At 38.4% G+C, this 15,303-nt stretch overlaps 1 protein-coding gene across 2 annotated transcripts in view; it reads right to left on the bottom strand.

Annotated features, from left to right (window-relative positions):
- The window catches only part of ALS2 (ALS2, alsin Rho guanine nucleotide exchange factor), a 59,948-nt gene that overhangs the window by 1,502 nt on the left and 43,143 nt on the right, over positions 1-15,303 (bottom strand). The window contains exons 20-33 of one of the 2 annotated variants that reach the window (XM_018060838.1): positions 15,185-15,283; positions 14,263-14,427; positions 12,597-12,708; positions 12,286-12,363; positions 10,042-10,175; positions 8,950-9,117; positions 5,419-5,536; positions 4,079-4,236; positions 3,136-3,258; positions 2,441-2,617; positions 1,690-1,735; positions 1,411-1,472; positions 679-828; positions 493-589 (exon numbers count right to left, since the gene is read on the bottom strand). In XM_018060838.1, the coding sequence (XP_017916327.1) occupies positions 493-589; positions 679-828; positions 1,411-1,472; positions 1,690-1,735; positions 2,441-2,617; positions 3,136-3,258; positions 4,079-4,236; positions 5,419-5,536; positions 8,950-9,117; positions 10,042-10,175; positions 12,286-12,363; positions 12,597-12,708; positions 14,263-14,427; positions 15,185-15,283 (1,687 nt within the window). The remainder of the gene's footprint in view (positions 1-492; positions 590-678; positions 829-1,410; positions 1,473-1,689; positions 1,736-2,440; positions 2,618-3,135; positions 3,259-4,078; positions 4,237-5,418; positions 5,537-8,949; positions 9,118-10,041; positions 10,176-12,285; positions 12,364-12,596; positions 12,709-14,262; positions 14,428-15,184; positions 15,284-15,303) is intronic. The other variant, XM_005676376.3, reaches the window with a different exon arrangement.

Genomic DNA, 15,303 nt, shown 5'->3' with positions numbered 1-15,303 from the left:
CCCCTATCCTATCCCATGTCTACTTTGCCTACTTATAATTAATAGAAATAAAACTTTGTAAAATTCTGATTCTAAAACAGACAAAAAAATTTTTTTTCAAGCTGTTTAACATCTGTCATTAAGCAGAAATATCTTAATTTGCTAAGCTACTACTAACTGGACATTTAGAATATGTTGATGATCAGTATAAGATACACAAACAAGTGTAATCAGAATCACCAACGTGTCTGATAAACACATAGGTTGAGATTAAGCATCATTCTAGACCTACTGAGTCAGAGGATTGGATAACTTGCTTTAGTATTTTGAGATTGACCGATTCTACTTTTCTTTAAGTATATATTTTAAATATTAACAATATGTGCTCTAAAGGCACTTAATGTTTGCATTAAAGTTTTATATAAAAGAAGGTGGTTAATGAAAGATTCACAATATGGTAAATGAAGGAGAGACTTTAACATAATAAAATATTAAATAATATCTATACTTTACCTTCAAAGTAGTGAACATTATACCCTGTTCTCCATGCTGAAGATATGGGTCCATTAGATCCTCGATGAGGTGTACCTCAGAGCCTAAATTCCTAATCCTGCCCCAACGAGAAAGAGATATTGAGTTACTTCTGCTTATATGTACGTCCTACTTCAGAATGTATTTAAGTCAGAAGAGATTGGTCACCTAGCCCGGAGCACCACGTATAAGAAAACAGGGAATAAGTCATCCATGGACCACAGGAAGTCTTCCTGAAGTGATGCGAGGACACTCTGAGAGATCTCTTCAAAAGTCTGCTGGATGACTTTTAGTTTGTCTGATGGGGTAAACGTTGTGCTGTTGTAAACAAACAAACAAAAAAAAACAATTAAAAACTAGAAATAAATGACAAAATATAGCCTAGGGTTGTTTTCTTAGTAGAGCCATTTGACACTGTTTGACAATATACTCTAAGGGCTCATGTGCCTTAAGCTGGACACATAAGGCAAAAGGAGTCACTGGAAGGGATGACATCTGTTTGCCTATGATTCTTTGAGGAAAGAAGCCTCCAACCATCAATGGTTCACATGAAAGAATTCACTAAGTCATAGATCACCTCCTTTTACCCACATGGAACTTTATTGTCCTAATACATGCTCTTCTGAGTAAGAAGCTTAATTTCCCTTTGGCTAAAGATATGATCATGTAGATAAATTTCTGGGTAGGTTCTCCACCACTTCTGAAAATGCAAGGGCCTTGTAGAGTAAAAGGTAACCCAAATGTCTCAAGAGTCTTTCTGAAAGCCAGGCTGAGTTTGACACCATCTTGGGGCGCTGGGTGTGGGGGGACTAGAGTTTAGGTAAATATAAGATTTCATCAATATCTTAATAAACTAACCACTCCTTTGATTTATGTAATTTTCAACAAAGCAGAGATCACCTGATCTGTTGCAGACATTCCACAGCTGAGGCAAAACAAGCATCTTTCGTGGTTGGCAAAACCTGCAAAAAAAAAAAAGGACTGATAAAGGTCAAAGAAGAAAGCTGTCTTCTGCAGTGACAATAAACATAAATGACACCAATCACAGAATGCACGTCTTAAGTGAGTAACTTATGCTTGTATACTATACTATCAAAGTAAAATGGAAATTTTTTGCTATCTCTAATCCCCCACAACAAACAAAAGCATATTTGCTAAGGAAACAAAAATCTACAATACCTTTTTACTCTCTCCAAGGACTGACAAGGTCACTGGCCAAAATTTCCTACAATGGAATCCATACATTGTTAATATGTGTTTGTGTCTTATGGTAGGTTAAGTTCCATAAAAAGTTAATTACTAGATTGACTTTCCTGTCCCCACTTTAAATAACTATCTCAGTTACTTAGTTTTTACTATTAAACCAGTCCACTGAAAACATTTACTTTCCAGTTACGGCTCAATCACTTTTTTCTAACAGCACAAATCTATAATCGTTGGGTGCTGGGGTAATCAGCTTTATCATAACACTTCTAGAAAGTATAATTACTGACTGTTTCCTTGGATTATAGGAAATAACGCCTTACAATAAAAAAGGGCACTTCTAAACTTTTAATTAGAAATTGTAGATGGGAAGGGAGGGAGGGAAGAGAAGAGGAAAGAAGGGAAAGAAGAATGCCAGAGACTGAATACAATCAACTTTTTCTGAAAATGTGAATGCATGTACTTGGTTTTGAAGAACTGCAAAATATCAGTCAGGAAAAACTCAAATTATTTACATATATTCAGAAGAATAATCAGATTTCAAACTCACATCTCAAGATTCTCAGAAATAATGATTTTTAAACATCACTATTTTGGTAAAAACAGGCAATAAAGTAATAACTGCAAATCATATATTTAATTAAATATCAAAGTACCAAATTCCTGATAATGCTGTTTGCATTTTGAGTTAAAACCACTAGATCCCATTCATCATTACTGTACTGACCTCTGCACCCCAAGGAAGCCCAAAAGAGCAAGGTCTGCCTGCTTATTTAGCCGGAGAACACATTCCCAGTAAACATCCTCCTCACGATCATTATCCAGGGCGTACAGCATGAACAGTGGTGGGTAGAGCCGAGGTAGGAGGACAGGAAGCAGTAACCCAGAACCTGTTACCACATAGCTACAAAACATCACAGGGAGACGGAGAACCCTTAATATTAAAACTGAATATAGAATCAAACATGGAGCTTCATTTTCTCAAAGTGGAAAGTAAAAGTGGGAAACTTTGAGTAAAGAAGCAGTTCTATTACTTCTTTTATGTAAGGAGTTAACATGAGAAGTTTACCTATGGCCCCAGAGTTTTGTCTTGGGTCACCTGTGAATTCTTTTCATAGGCTCAAAATCTAAATGAAAGCCCGGTGTGTTTCCATTTTAAGGCTGACTTCTCTGTTGAACTGGGGCAAAATGATCTACTTTGCTCATCAGCCTTTGTGCCTAGTCATCTGTGGTTACAGCTTCATGGCATTTGGCTAACAGAACTTGAGATCTAAAAGAAACCTCAGAGATCACCTAATCCAACCAAACTATTTTAAAAAGAAGGAAACAGATCTAGAGAAAAGAATTTTTCCTGGGATTCTCTGCGTAAGATCACTTGGTTCCCATCCTCTTTCTTCACCATCTCCACCCAGCTCTGCTCACCCTGGCTCTGGTGATTCAGATCTGGAATCTGACTTCCCAGTACAGAAGGATTTCCTTTCGGTCGGCAGAGGGGCAGAGAGAGGAATTGTGCTGCCCTCTTCAGGAAGCTCAGGAAATAAGAACCTAAGGAAGAATAAAAAAATCATCATACAGTTACATTTCTAGAGCAAATAAAAAGAGTAAAAACAGATTCCCATTATTTAATCCACTTAAGGACCAATTAAATCAAACTTCATATCAATTATTAATGAAAATGCCGATTCCCTTAAGAGTCGTAACTAATGCTTTTTACAGGATAAAATTAACAATGTAGCTAACGAATGCATGTGTGCTCAGTCGTGTCCCACTCTTTGTGACCCTACGGACTATAGCCTGCCAGGCTCCTCTGTCCATGGGGTTCTCCAGACAAGAATACTGGAGTAGGTTGCCAATTCCTCCTCCAGGGGATCTGCCCGACCCAGCGTCTCTTGCATCTCCTATACTGGGAGGCAGGTTCTTTATCACTGCACCACCTGGGAAGCCTGACAGAACATAAATACTCAGGGATAAAACTTCCTATTAGACTTTGTTTTCTCCAGGTTTTAGGTTAGGCTAGGTTTTAGAGACACAACTTTGCCTAGAGATTAACTCCAAATAAGACTCCTATACGTCATACCAAAATTGGTACTAAAAATTTATTTTTAGCCTTTCATTATACTTAATGAGTAAGAAAGGCATAGAGGAAATAAGTTACAATGGCTATGAACACAAAGTAAAAATGTTCTCACTAATCTACTGAAGGATCTGTGGCATAAAACCATTTTCCTGATGAATAATTTCTGCAGTAAAGGGGAACATTCGTGACTCCTCGCAAAGCTGTAATCTCTAGATTTAGGGTGAAGCCACCCAAGCATGAGTGTAAACTAGTATTTCCACACCCTGCTGACATGAAAAGCTCTCTCACCTCACCAGCTGGAAAATTCGCTTAAGGTAGGACTTAATCTCCTTCACAGCCTCCTGCAGTAGCCGACGGTTGGCTCCCACACCCACATATGTCATTCTATACACTGCAACCAGAGTCTCCACAAGCCTGCCCAGCGGGTGCAGAGGAGTGTCGCAGGCCTGAGCAGGAAGAGAACCAGTGTAGCCAGTCAGTGTGCACCAAGAGCGGAAACAATCAAAATAAACAATTTCATAAATGATAAACAATTTTCAAAGCATCAACAGTCTACTTTTTGGACCAGGAATATTTAAATACTTCAACTTCTCTGAAAGCGTTAATTCTACCCAAATTATATGGAGTAGGAATCCTTAATCAAAGAATCCTATTAACATTTTGGAAAAATAGCTTTGGATATACTGATATAGAATAACATCATTAAAAGAAAGGTTCTAAGGGAATTCCCTGGCAGTCCAGTGGCTAAGACTCTGCACTTGCACTGTATAAGTTCAATCTCCAGTTGGAAAATTGAGATCCCACATCCCATGTGGCCCAGTCAAAGGGAAAAAGAAAAGAAAGATAACATACCTTAAATGTCAAGAAAAATACATGAAATGTTATCTTGCAGAAAACTGAATAATAAGAGTTGAAACAGTCACTGTTCAGTTCCCTTGATTTCTCCTAATACTCCTTCCTGCACCCCTACATCAACGCATGTCATCCTTTAAACTGTGGTCTGATTTCACAGGGTTGGAGAAAGAAGCAAAGACAGCATAACCATAGGGTGAGGGTGGAGTGCCTTCTTTGTATAACTTTTAGTTTGCTAATGGCACCCCACTCCAGTACTCTTGCCTGGAAAATCCCATGGACGGAGGAGCCTGGTGGGCTGCAGTCCATGGGGTTGCTAAGAGTCAGACATGACTGAGCGACTTCACTTTCACTTTTCACTTTCATGCACTGGAGAAGGAAATGGCAACCCACTCCAGTGTTCTTGCCTGGAGAATCCCAGGGATGGGGGAGCCTGGTGGGCTGCCGTCTATGGGGTCGCAGAGTCAGACACGGCTGAAGCGACTTAGCAGCAGCAGCAGCAGCAGCAATGTTACAAACAGAAAGTCATTTTAAACTCTGACCCTAGATGTCCAGAATCCCCTTGAACATTTACAAAACTTATAAATTTCTACCATCATAATCAGCCAATCTTTAGGTGGAAATGTGCTCTTAGCAGTCAGAGAATTAACAAAAGACATATTAAGAAAACAAAAACAGGATATCAGTAACAATCAGCTATGAGTACATCTGAATGATTTACTGTGTTAGTTGTATCATTAATTAACAAGACCAGTATGGTTCCGATTCTCATTTACCTTTATTAAATATTTCTTAATGTCATCGTATTTCTCCACGGAGAAGGCACCAACATGCTGAGGAATGAATTCCAAACTCTCTAGTGTCTGAGTCTGAGAACGACTTAGTATCTCTGGACTACAAAAAGGGAAAAGAAAGCCTATCATATATTTTAAGAAAGCAAGATAATTTTAAGCGCACATGAAGCTCTATTAAGGATGAAATGGAGCAACCATCACAGTGTTCAGGCAAATGTGCTTATAACTTGTAATTATCCTGTATTAGATTTATATAAGTTATTCAAAATAGCACTTAATGTTACTCCACACAAACCACAATAAATTAATGAAAATGTTGTGCCAATATAAACCCTGGTGTTGAAAAATACTGTAATACTGCTGTAAAATACTGTAATGTAGTATGTGTAATAGCCTGAAGAGAAAACCGGTGACAGACTTGTTAGTGAGGATAGAAATGGAATAAAGGGGAGAGGGAGAGCTAAAGGATGAAGGAAAACAAATCAAAGGGCAAAGGATGAAATGGCAATGAGCTCAAGATGGACACTGCAACAGGTGGTGGGATACGCACACAATGGGTAAAGGGAAGCTTCGGATGAAGAGGTTAAGACAAAACACACACTAGTCATCAACTGACATTTTTCGTATTGGCACTCTATCATTAGATTACAATCAATGAGAAATTAGAAACAGTGCACAATTAACACTGATACTATTTTAATAGTATCAATGAACAAATAAGATCTTTGTGGCAGCAATGTGGTTTTATACAAAAGTTCATTCATTCTCACTTCTTGGCAATACCCAACAAAAGTTAACCAAGGTTAACTGGAGGACTCAAGTCTTAATGTCTTGGCCCAGGGGCTCTATCAGCGAAGGCTGACCAGCTACATCCCATAAGGACATATCCACAGCTTTAATCAATCCTGGGAGTTTCCATTTCCTTCACTGATACAGCAGGAGATAAAAATCATAAACGTCATGAATGAAACACCATAATCAATTTCCACTGATCCCCAATACAGGAAAAAACAAAACCAAACCTTCTTTCTATACTGCAGGGATTAGCAAGTTCTTTAGATTCAAATGCTAATCAGTGCTTGTGGAAGTGACTGGCTAAGTTACATATAGAAATATGAAGAATGGCAGATAGAAAAGAAAAGCAGGAAAAAGGAAGAAAATAAGAAAAAGAAAGAAATGAAAAGTACACCTGTAATTTTTCTTTCACTTCCAAATCATTGTGCCACTTCCTTTTGGCCACCAAGGTTTATGACAACAAAGATGCAGCCATTTGAACTGCTACTGCCATATATATGCGATGCATAATTCTTCTGTAGCTGCTTTCAAGATTTTTTCTTCCAGTTTGAATATGACATGTCTGTGGACAGATATCTGGTTTTTTCTAGGATGAAGTTTGTTCGGCTTCTCGAATGTGCAGGTTTACGTGTTGGCCTTTCACCAAACTTGGGAGTTTTCAATCACTATTTATTCAAATATTTTTCAGCTCTGCAATTTTTCTCCTTTCCTTCTGGGATTCCAAGGACACAAATATTAGACTCCCAGGTCCTTAGAGCTCTGTTCACTTTTTTCCCACACTCTGCTGTCCAGCTTAAATAATTTCTATTAGTCTATTTTCGAGTTTACTGACACTTCTGCTGCCATTTCCTATCTGCTACTGAGTCCACCCAGTGATTCTTTAAATTTCGCTTACTGTATTTTTCATTTCAAAATTTTTGATTTGGTTCTTCTTTATATCCTCTATTTCTTTCCAGGTACTTACAATTTTAACATTTGTTTCAAGGATATTTACAATTGCTCACATGAATGTTTTTGTAATAGCTCCTTTAAAGTTCTTGTCATATAATTCCAAAATCTAGATTAGCGGGTCATGGGTATCTGTTGATTATCTTTCCCTAAATGAGTTGAGATTTTCATGGTTCTTTGATTGCCAAGTAATTCTGGTTTATTTCCTGGACATTTTGAGTATTATGCTATGAGATTCTGGGTCCTGTTTATATCCTATTGAGGATGTTGAGATCCAAAAGATAGTAAACATAGAATTGAAACTGTTGTCTTTACAAGGACATGCTTATGAAGCTGGCCCTTGGGTGGCACCTGGGAACTAAATCCCCTATACAAATATGAAGCATTTCCTAACATAAGGGTATTGTGGTGCTGCCTGTAAACTGTATTAACAAATTGATTTACGGTGAACATGTGCTTCATTCTGAGACTGTGGGATTTTGGTAGCTGGTAGGCTTAAGATGCCTATGTGACCAGTCCCCATAAAAACCTGAGGCAGGTCATCTCCAATGGGCTTCACTGAGCAGAAATACTGGGCTTGTGCGGCTGCATTTTACTGCCTGGGGGAGAGTGTGCTGTGTGTGACCCCTCAGAGAAGAGGCAGAGCACAGGAAGCTTGCACATGGATTCCTCCAGACTCTGCTTGTGTCTTCTTCCCTTATGATCGGCTGTGGAGCCTTACTGTGTTGCTGGAACAACTCTTACCTGTGAGTACAACTATATGCTGAGTCATATTATGAGTCCCTCTAGTGAATCGCTGAATGTGTAGGTGACCTTAGGAGTCTCTCAAACAGCTGGTATTTTTGTTTCTGCTGTCTGTAGGCTGTGGTTCCAGTGTTAGCCGACTTCCCACGGACTATGCAGGCCTGTCTGGGTCTGTTCCATGCGTACCACTCAAGTGTCAGTCTGGGACCTAGGTGGAAACTGCTTAGCTAATTAGAATCAAATCCACACAGGAACAGGTATGGGGTGAGTCCAGGAGTTCATAAACGACGTATCAGGGTTGCTTTCCAAAGTTCCTCTCTCTCCATGACCTCCCCAGCATTTTCTGATTCCCCTTGTAGGTAAGTCTTTCAGCTGAAATTACCCACTTCCATGAAGTAGTGGGAGACAACAGAGGGAAACCAACACAGCAGTAAGGTTTGGCCCTGACTCCTGGACCTGATGATCCATCGAGGGAGAAGGGTCCACACCGTTAAGAGCCCTGGCTCCTCCAAGTACTCCTGGCTGCTCCAGCTGGCGCATCGCTGTTCTGCCACAGAAGTGCATGTAGGCTGAGGCATGAGAAAGTGGAGGAGAGAGAGAAAACCCAGTGTTCCTCCTCCACTCTTTCTGAGCTCTAGGAGTCTCTGGCATCTTGAGCCAGAAATAGAGGGGTTTTTCTGGATCCCTACACCACAGTGTGTGCTTCTAGTTTCAAGTTATACCAAGTTCAAGCTGAGGAACATGGAGGTTAAAAACTTGTAAACTCTCCACTGGTTGGGTGGCGCTTTGAATTCAGGTGTTCTCCCCCAATAATCTGCTGACATGTGCTCTTCAGAGTTTTGAATAGCTCACCATGTATTCTGCCTGCATTTCATATTAATAGTTGAGTTCAGGAGAAGACACAGGGAGGCATGTTTTATCCACCCTTACCCAGAAGTACATCACTATATGTGGAAATCCTTAACAACCTACTCGCTTTAGGTTTCATCTTCCACCAGGCGCTATGCAGGGCAGGCATCCACATACCTGTCTCTGTGCTGGCGCCGGTTGGTGGTCAGGGCCACAGCGATATTGTCCCACGCTTTCCAAACTTCCCCTTGGCCTGGGTTCTCACAGCCAAGCTGATGCCAACATTCATCAAACACGGCTTTCCACTTCTCATCAGCCGGCACCGCCAGGTTTCCAAGCTTCCTGCTAATAAGGTTATGTCAACCTTTTATTGATCACTTATTTTTGTGCAAATATCCTAAGGAACAGAAACTTTCTAATAATATATGAACTATAAATACTTCTGTGACAAAAGCTGCCTAAGTTGATAGTGGCTCCGTTGTTTAAAGACTGAATAAAAAGTGTAAAGGCATGGTTTTTAGCTACTTAGTGTTTATTAGATACTGAAGTGTATGAACTGCTAAGTATGAAGCACATCAGACTTGTCTCCTTTGCTTTCAACATTTCTACAGAATTGATTTTGAAAAACTGATTCCTGCTAAAAAAAGAAGTTGCTATGCCTTGCATATCTCACAATGAGAACTGTAAAATACATTATGCAGTGGGTTCTAAAAATACTCTTTAAGAATAAACATGCTACAGAAAGTATATCACGCTCCCATGAAAACAAAGAATCTGAGATGCTATCAAAATACAAAAAAAACAAAGCAGAAGCTGGAATCAGTAAAGGAAAATAAACGTGCCAAAAATCTAGAGAAAGAACACAATACACTTAGAGACTTTGATTTTTCCCCATATAGGCAGCGTATACTATTCCACTACTGTATTTATAGGGCTGATCTTTACTTCTCAAAATCAAGTTGTGCAGGGCTTCCATTTTAAAAGGTTCTCTTTTGATCAATTTGGATACCTGTACCATTAACAGTAAGATTTTTCCTGCACACAGAACTTCCATCAGTTTAAACATTTATGCTCTGAGGCTATAATCTAAGACAAGACTATAGATTTAGCTATCTGTAGCAGTGTCAGTTTACAATTCAGCGCTATACACAGCTTACAAAAACAGACTTTAAAAACTTGTTCTGCATTCGAAATATTAACCAGTTTTTACAAAAGCAAGACAACACAAAACATTCAGTAATTAATCCATAATTAATATTCATTACTCACAAAGCTTTAGGTCTGTCTTTATCACTCTCATACAGACTAGGCTTGAAGTATGTTCCAGTGATTTTGATCCCAGATCCCCATTCTCCACTAAAATAACCTTCAATGTAATCTCCATTTGGCATAGTCAGTGTTCCCTAGGTAATGGTAGAGAAAATGTGGAATTACAAGAAGTATTTCCAGTCTTAAAAATCAAGGGAGGGGTGTAAAAAAACAGAAAAAGCACTACATGGTTGGCATTTTCACTTTTAACTAGTCCCTAATTCTTAAAAAAAAGTGTATGTACATGTATGTGCAAAAAGAGTATATGAAAATAACCCATGGGTTAAAGAAAAAGAAATAACAAGAAAAATTGTTAAAATACTTTGAGCTGTATAAAATGAATACACAACTTATCTAAACTGATGCAATGCTACAAAAGCAGTGCTTAGAGGCAAATTTAAAGCTATAAATGTCTATATTATTTTAAAAAAATCAATAATCTAAAATCTGAAATCAATAATCTAAAATTCCACCTCACAAAATTAGAAAAAAGCAAACTAAACCCAAAGCAAGAAAATACTAAAGATTAGAGTAAAAATCAATGAGAAAGAAAATAAGAGATAAAAAAACAATGAAACCAAAAGTTGCTTCTTTGAAAAGATACAAAAACTTGACACACATTTAACTGGATTGACTAAGAAAAAAAGACCAACACTTGACTGATCAAGAAAGAGAAGACATAAAATTAGAAAATCAAAAAACAGAGGATATTAACATTCAATAAGCTATAAACAAGTAAATTCTTAAAATGTCAAAATATTTGAATATATACATTTCACCAAAGAAGACAGATGAATTGCTAGTAAATACTTGAAGATATGCTCTATAATAAGACTATTAGTCACGAGGGAAATGTTCATTAAAACCATAAGGTTTTAGTTCATATCCACTAGAATGACGAAGAGGAAAAAAAGAAAATAAAAAACACTGCCGAAGGAGTGAAGAAATTAGAATCCTTATACATTGACTATAGGAACATAACATGATGCACCCACTGTGGAAAATAGTTTGGCCATTTCTTAATGTTAAACATCAATTTTCCATACAACCCAGCATCTGCACTCCTAGGTGTCCAACCGAGAGAAATGAGAACACATGTTCACACAGGAAGTTTTAGGTGGAAATGGAAAACAGAAACAAACTCAGAGAGACAGAAAACAAACCTGCAGTCTTCAAATGGGAATGGATAGGATATGGACAAATTAGGGCTATGGGATTAACAGACACAAAGTACTATGTACACAGTAGATAAGCAACAAGGATATACTGTATAGCACAGGGAATTATACCCATTATCTTGCAATAACCTATAATAGGGGCAAAATCTGCAAAAATACTGAGTAGTCATGCTGCACACCTGAAACACAACATTATAGATCAATCATATTTCAATTTAAAAAAAGAAGAAAAGAAGTGGTAGTTAACTTCACTATACACGGTAGCCTGAAGTTGAAAACAGTCTGAAGTTGAAAATAATCCAATGCCCATCAACCGGTGAAAGGACAAACGAAATGTGGTTTGGCGATGCTATTCAGCAATAAAAAGGAATAAAGTATTGCACATGCCACAATATGTAAAAATCTCACAAACATGCTAAGTGTGAGAAGCCACACAAAAGAAAACCCTTGTTGCATGATTCCAACTACATGAAAGGACCTAAAAGGGCAAATCTATAAAGTTCATCAGAGGTCATCTGGGACTGGAAGTAGAACAAGGGAATGACTATAACTGGGCAGGAGATGGTGATAGAAATGATCTCAAACTGGATCATGGTAAGAGATCAGTCCTGGGAATTCACTGGAAGGACTGATGTTGAAGCTGAAACTCCAATACTTTGGCCACCTGATGCAAGAGCTGACTCATTGGAAAAGACCCTGATGCTGGGAAAGATTGAGGGCAGGAGGAGAAGGGGACAACAGAGGATGAGACGGTTGGATGGCATCACCGACTCAACGGACATGGGTTTGGGTGGACTTGGTGATGGACAGGGAGGCCTGGCGTGCTGTGGTTCATGGGTCACAAAGAATAGGACACAATTGAGCGACTGAACTGAACTGAACTGAATGGTTGTACAACTCTGCATATGTACTAAAAAGTCGCTAAAACGCACACTTGAAACAGGTAAATTTTATTGGAGGTTAGCTTTTTAAAGATCAAGAAAAAAATCAGTAAAAGATTATTAAGAGAGAGAAAGAAGTTCCCAACCTTTCCACTGAGGGTCCAGTCATCTGAAAATTCCCCTTCATAGATAGTATCATCTTCAGACAGTAAAACCCCATTTCCCTATGTGAAGAAACAAAACGAAAATCACAGTACATAAAACATAGGGCAACTTAGGGTAACACATAACTTAGGGGATCTGTAGCCACATCCTCCAAAGCCTTACATAATCTTAAAAAAAGAGAGATAAGAAAAATCGTATTATGGAACGTGGAACATTAATAAAAAGATGACTTAAAAATTAAGTAGGAGTTTTAAAAAGTCAACTGTAACTATATGCAAAACATTCCACTCACCATCATTTTATTAAGATGGAAGTTGCCTTCATAGTATAAACCAAACTGGGTAACTACTACACCATTGCCTTGGCATACATCATCTTGCCACAGTCCCATATACTTCTCCCCTCTGCAGAGAAATAGAAAAAGAAATTAAAAATAGAAATTTAAAAAAAGACATGAAATTAAAAAATCAATGATGATAAGGATGAGGTAGGGAAAAAACAAGGATAACATGGAAGATACCAAGCATCACCCCGAGGTTAGTATCTGTCCCATTTCACTAATTAAAGTGTTAACGCTGTCTCCTCCAACATGGGAGAATGTGACTGCAAAACACATCCCACTCTGAGCACTATCCTCTCAGGAACTGGTGGCTCATATGATAAAGAATCCGCCTGCAATGCGGGAGATCTGGGTTCAAACCCTGGGTTGGGAAGATCCCCTGGAGAAGGGAATGGCTACCCACTCCTGTATTCTGGCCTGGAGAATTCCACAGACAGAGGAGCATGGTGGGCTACAGTCCATGGGGTTGTAAAGAGTCAGACACAACTGAGTGATTAACACACACATACTATCAGACATAGATCTGTATATACTTTCAGGGCTTCCTTGATAATTTTAAAATATTTAATTAATGCCAGAATTCAACTCGGAACAATGTCACTCAAGAGGTGAACTTAAACCTATGCACAATTTTTCTCATCCAAAGTTTATTGACTTAAATGGGGTTTGTCAAAAAAGAAGTCTCATTCTTCCACCTACTCAAACTCAGAGAAATCTTACTAATCTCCACTAAAAAAATCAAATGAGTACAAACTACCTGTTAAATAACCGTGGATTTTAGTAACTAAAGCAAACAATTTTCAATCCCACATTAGGACAATAACATGCATGTGCTAAGTTGCTTCAGTCATGGCTGACTCTGTGGGACCCTGTGGACTACAGCTCACCAGGCTCCTCTGTCCATGGAATTCTCCAGACAAGAATACTGGAGTGGATTGCCATGCCCTCCTCCAGGGAACCTTCCCAACCCAGAGATCAAACCCACGTCTCTTACATCTCCTGCACTTGAAGTCGGGTTCTTTACCACCAGCAACACCTGGGAAGCCCCCACAATAACATGCGGGGGAGATTATACATTCAGTCTAAAAGCATATCAGGCCAAACCAGATACAGAGGCAAAAGAACTATATTCCTCCCCAAAGTTTAGTTCATTGAATTTAACCAAGTTTGATTCCTGGATGGCTGGCATGGTAACAAGTCAGAGGCTTGACAGGAACAACTACACAGAAAAGTGTTTAGATCCTATTTCATAATCCTAAAAGGGAATTTCCACTGATCTTTCTAACTTTTTATTCCTATTATCTACTGACCATATTAAAGGTTTCTCTTTGTAGAATAGTCATAGATTTGGTGGCCCCTTTGAGACACAAAAAGCTTTGTATAGGTGAAGCTTTAAGGAAAATCATACCAGTGTTAATTCTGAATGATTCAGATCTTGTACAGAAGTAACCTGTTGTCTGGTTCACTACTGAATGAATGATACCTGACAACTCTGTTTTCTTACTAAAAATGTTCTCCAATTAATACACTTAGCCTTCATAAAATCATCTTTTTTTAGAGACGAATAGGAACCTTATCCTCTCAACTAAACTGTGAGAGTAGGAGCAGAATACTGTACCTTGTGATATCATCAAAGACACCGTATCCTGCTTTCTTATCCATTACCCACTGGCCAATGAACATACTGGGAGAAGAGGAAGTCAGCTTTCCGCTTCGCAGGAGACCATGACCATGACGCATATTATCTTGAAAACAGCCTTCAAACACTTCGCCAGAGGCATAACTGTGGTTAGAAAGAATGGATAGAGATCACAAGCATACTGAATTCTGATGCTCATTTTTACAAAGTTTAGGAAATTCAAAATTACACTCATGTCTCACTGGTAGCTGTATTTGTTTATTTATATGACTATTTTTCACCAATCAAAAATCTCATTTTTGAATGACTGAGTTTAAAAAGTTGAAGATGTTATGGGGGGAATTTTATGCTAACATGGAGGAAAATGTGTCCCTTATGGGAAAATGAAATAACAAGTGATCTCTGGAAGAATGACAGGGTTTATCCATACTAGAGCTATGCAATAAATATTAGATAAATTCACAAGCAAGATACCTAGGAGATTCTATGAGAAGTTATGGTTTACAATGATTCTACAGTTTTAAGAACTAAATAATAAGCTAATATCTTCATCCTGTGATAGATGAGAGGCTGATATTTCAAAGAAGAGTCAACAGATTTTCAGTCATTAAGGATAATTAAAATTTACTGCTTGCAAACAGAAAATTCAGGTTTACATGATTTTTCTTTTAAATTTATTTTTAATTGGAAGATAATGGCTTCATGATATTGTACTGGCTTCTGCCATACAACAATGTAAACCAGCCCTAAGTATGCATATGTGCCCTCCCTCTTGAACCTCTTTCCCACCTGCCACTCCATCCCACCCCTCTCGGTTATCATAGAGCACTGCTGTGAGCTCCCTGTGTTAAACAGCCACTTCTCATTAGGAACCAGTCAGCAACCTTTCCAATGCTATTACCTATAGACTCCTTGACCACACATTTTTCCTTCTTTCCAATGGCCCACATAATGGTCTTCTTTGTTCAGTGCTTTGTTTGGGATTCTATATTCTCCATATCTGCCAAGGAAAATAAAAAC

The sequence above is a fragment of the Capra hircus genome, chromosome 2 (genome assembly GCF_001704415.2).
Source record: "Capra hircus breed San Clemente chromosome 2, ASM170441v1, whole genome shotgun sequence".
Taxonomy (NCBI): domain Eukaryota; kingdom Metazoa; phylum Chordata; class Mammalia; order Artiodactyla; family Bovidae; genus Capra; species Capra hircus.
This window is presented reverse-complemented; position numbering and strand designations above follow the sequence as displayed.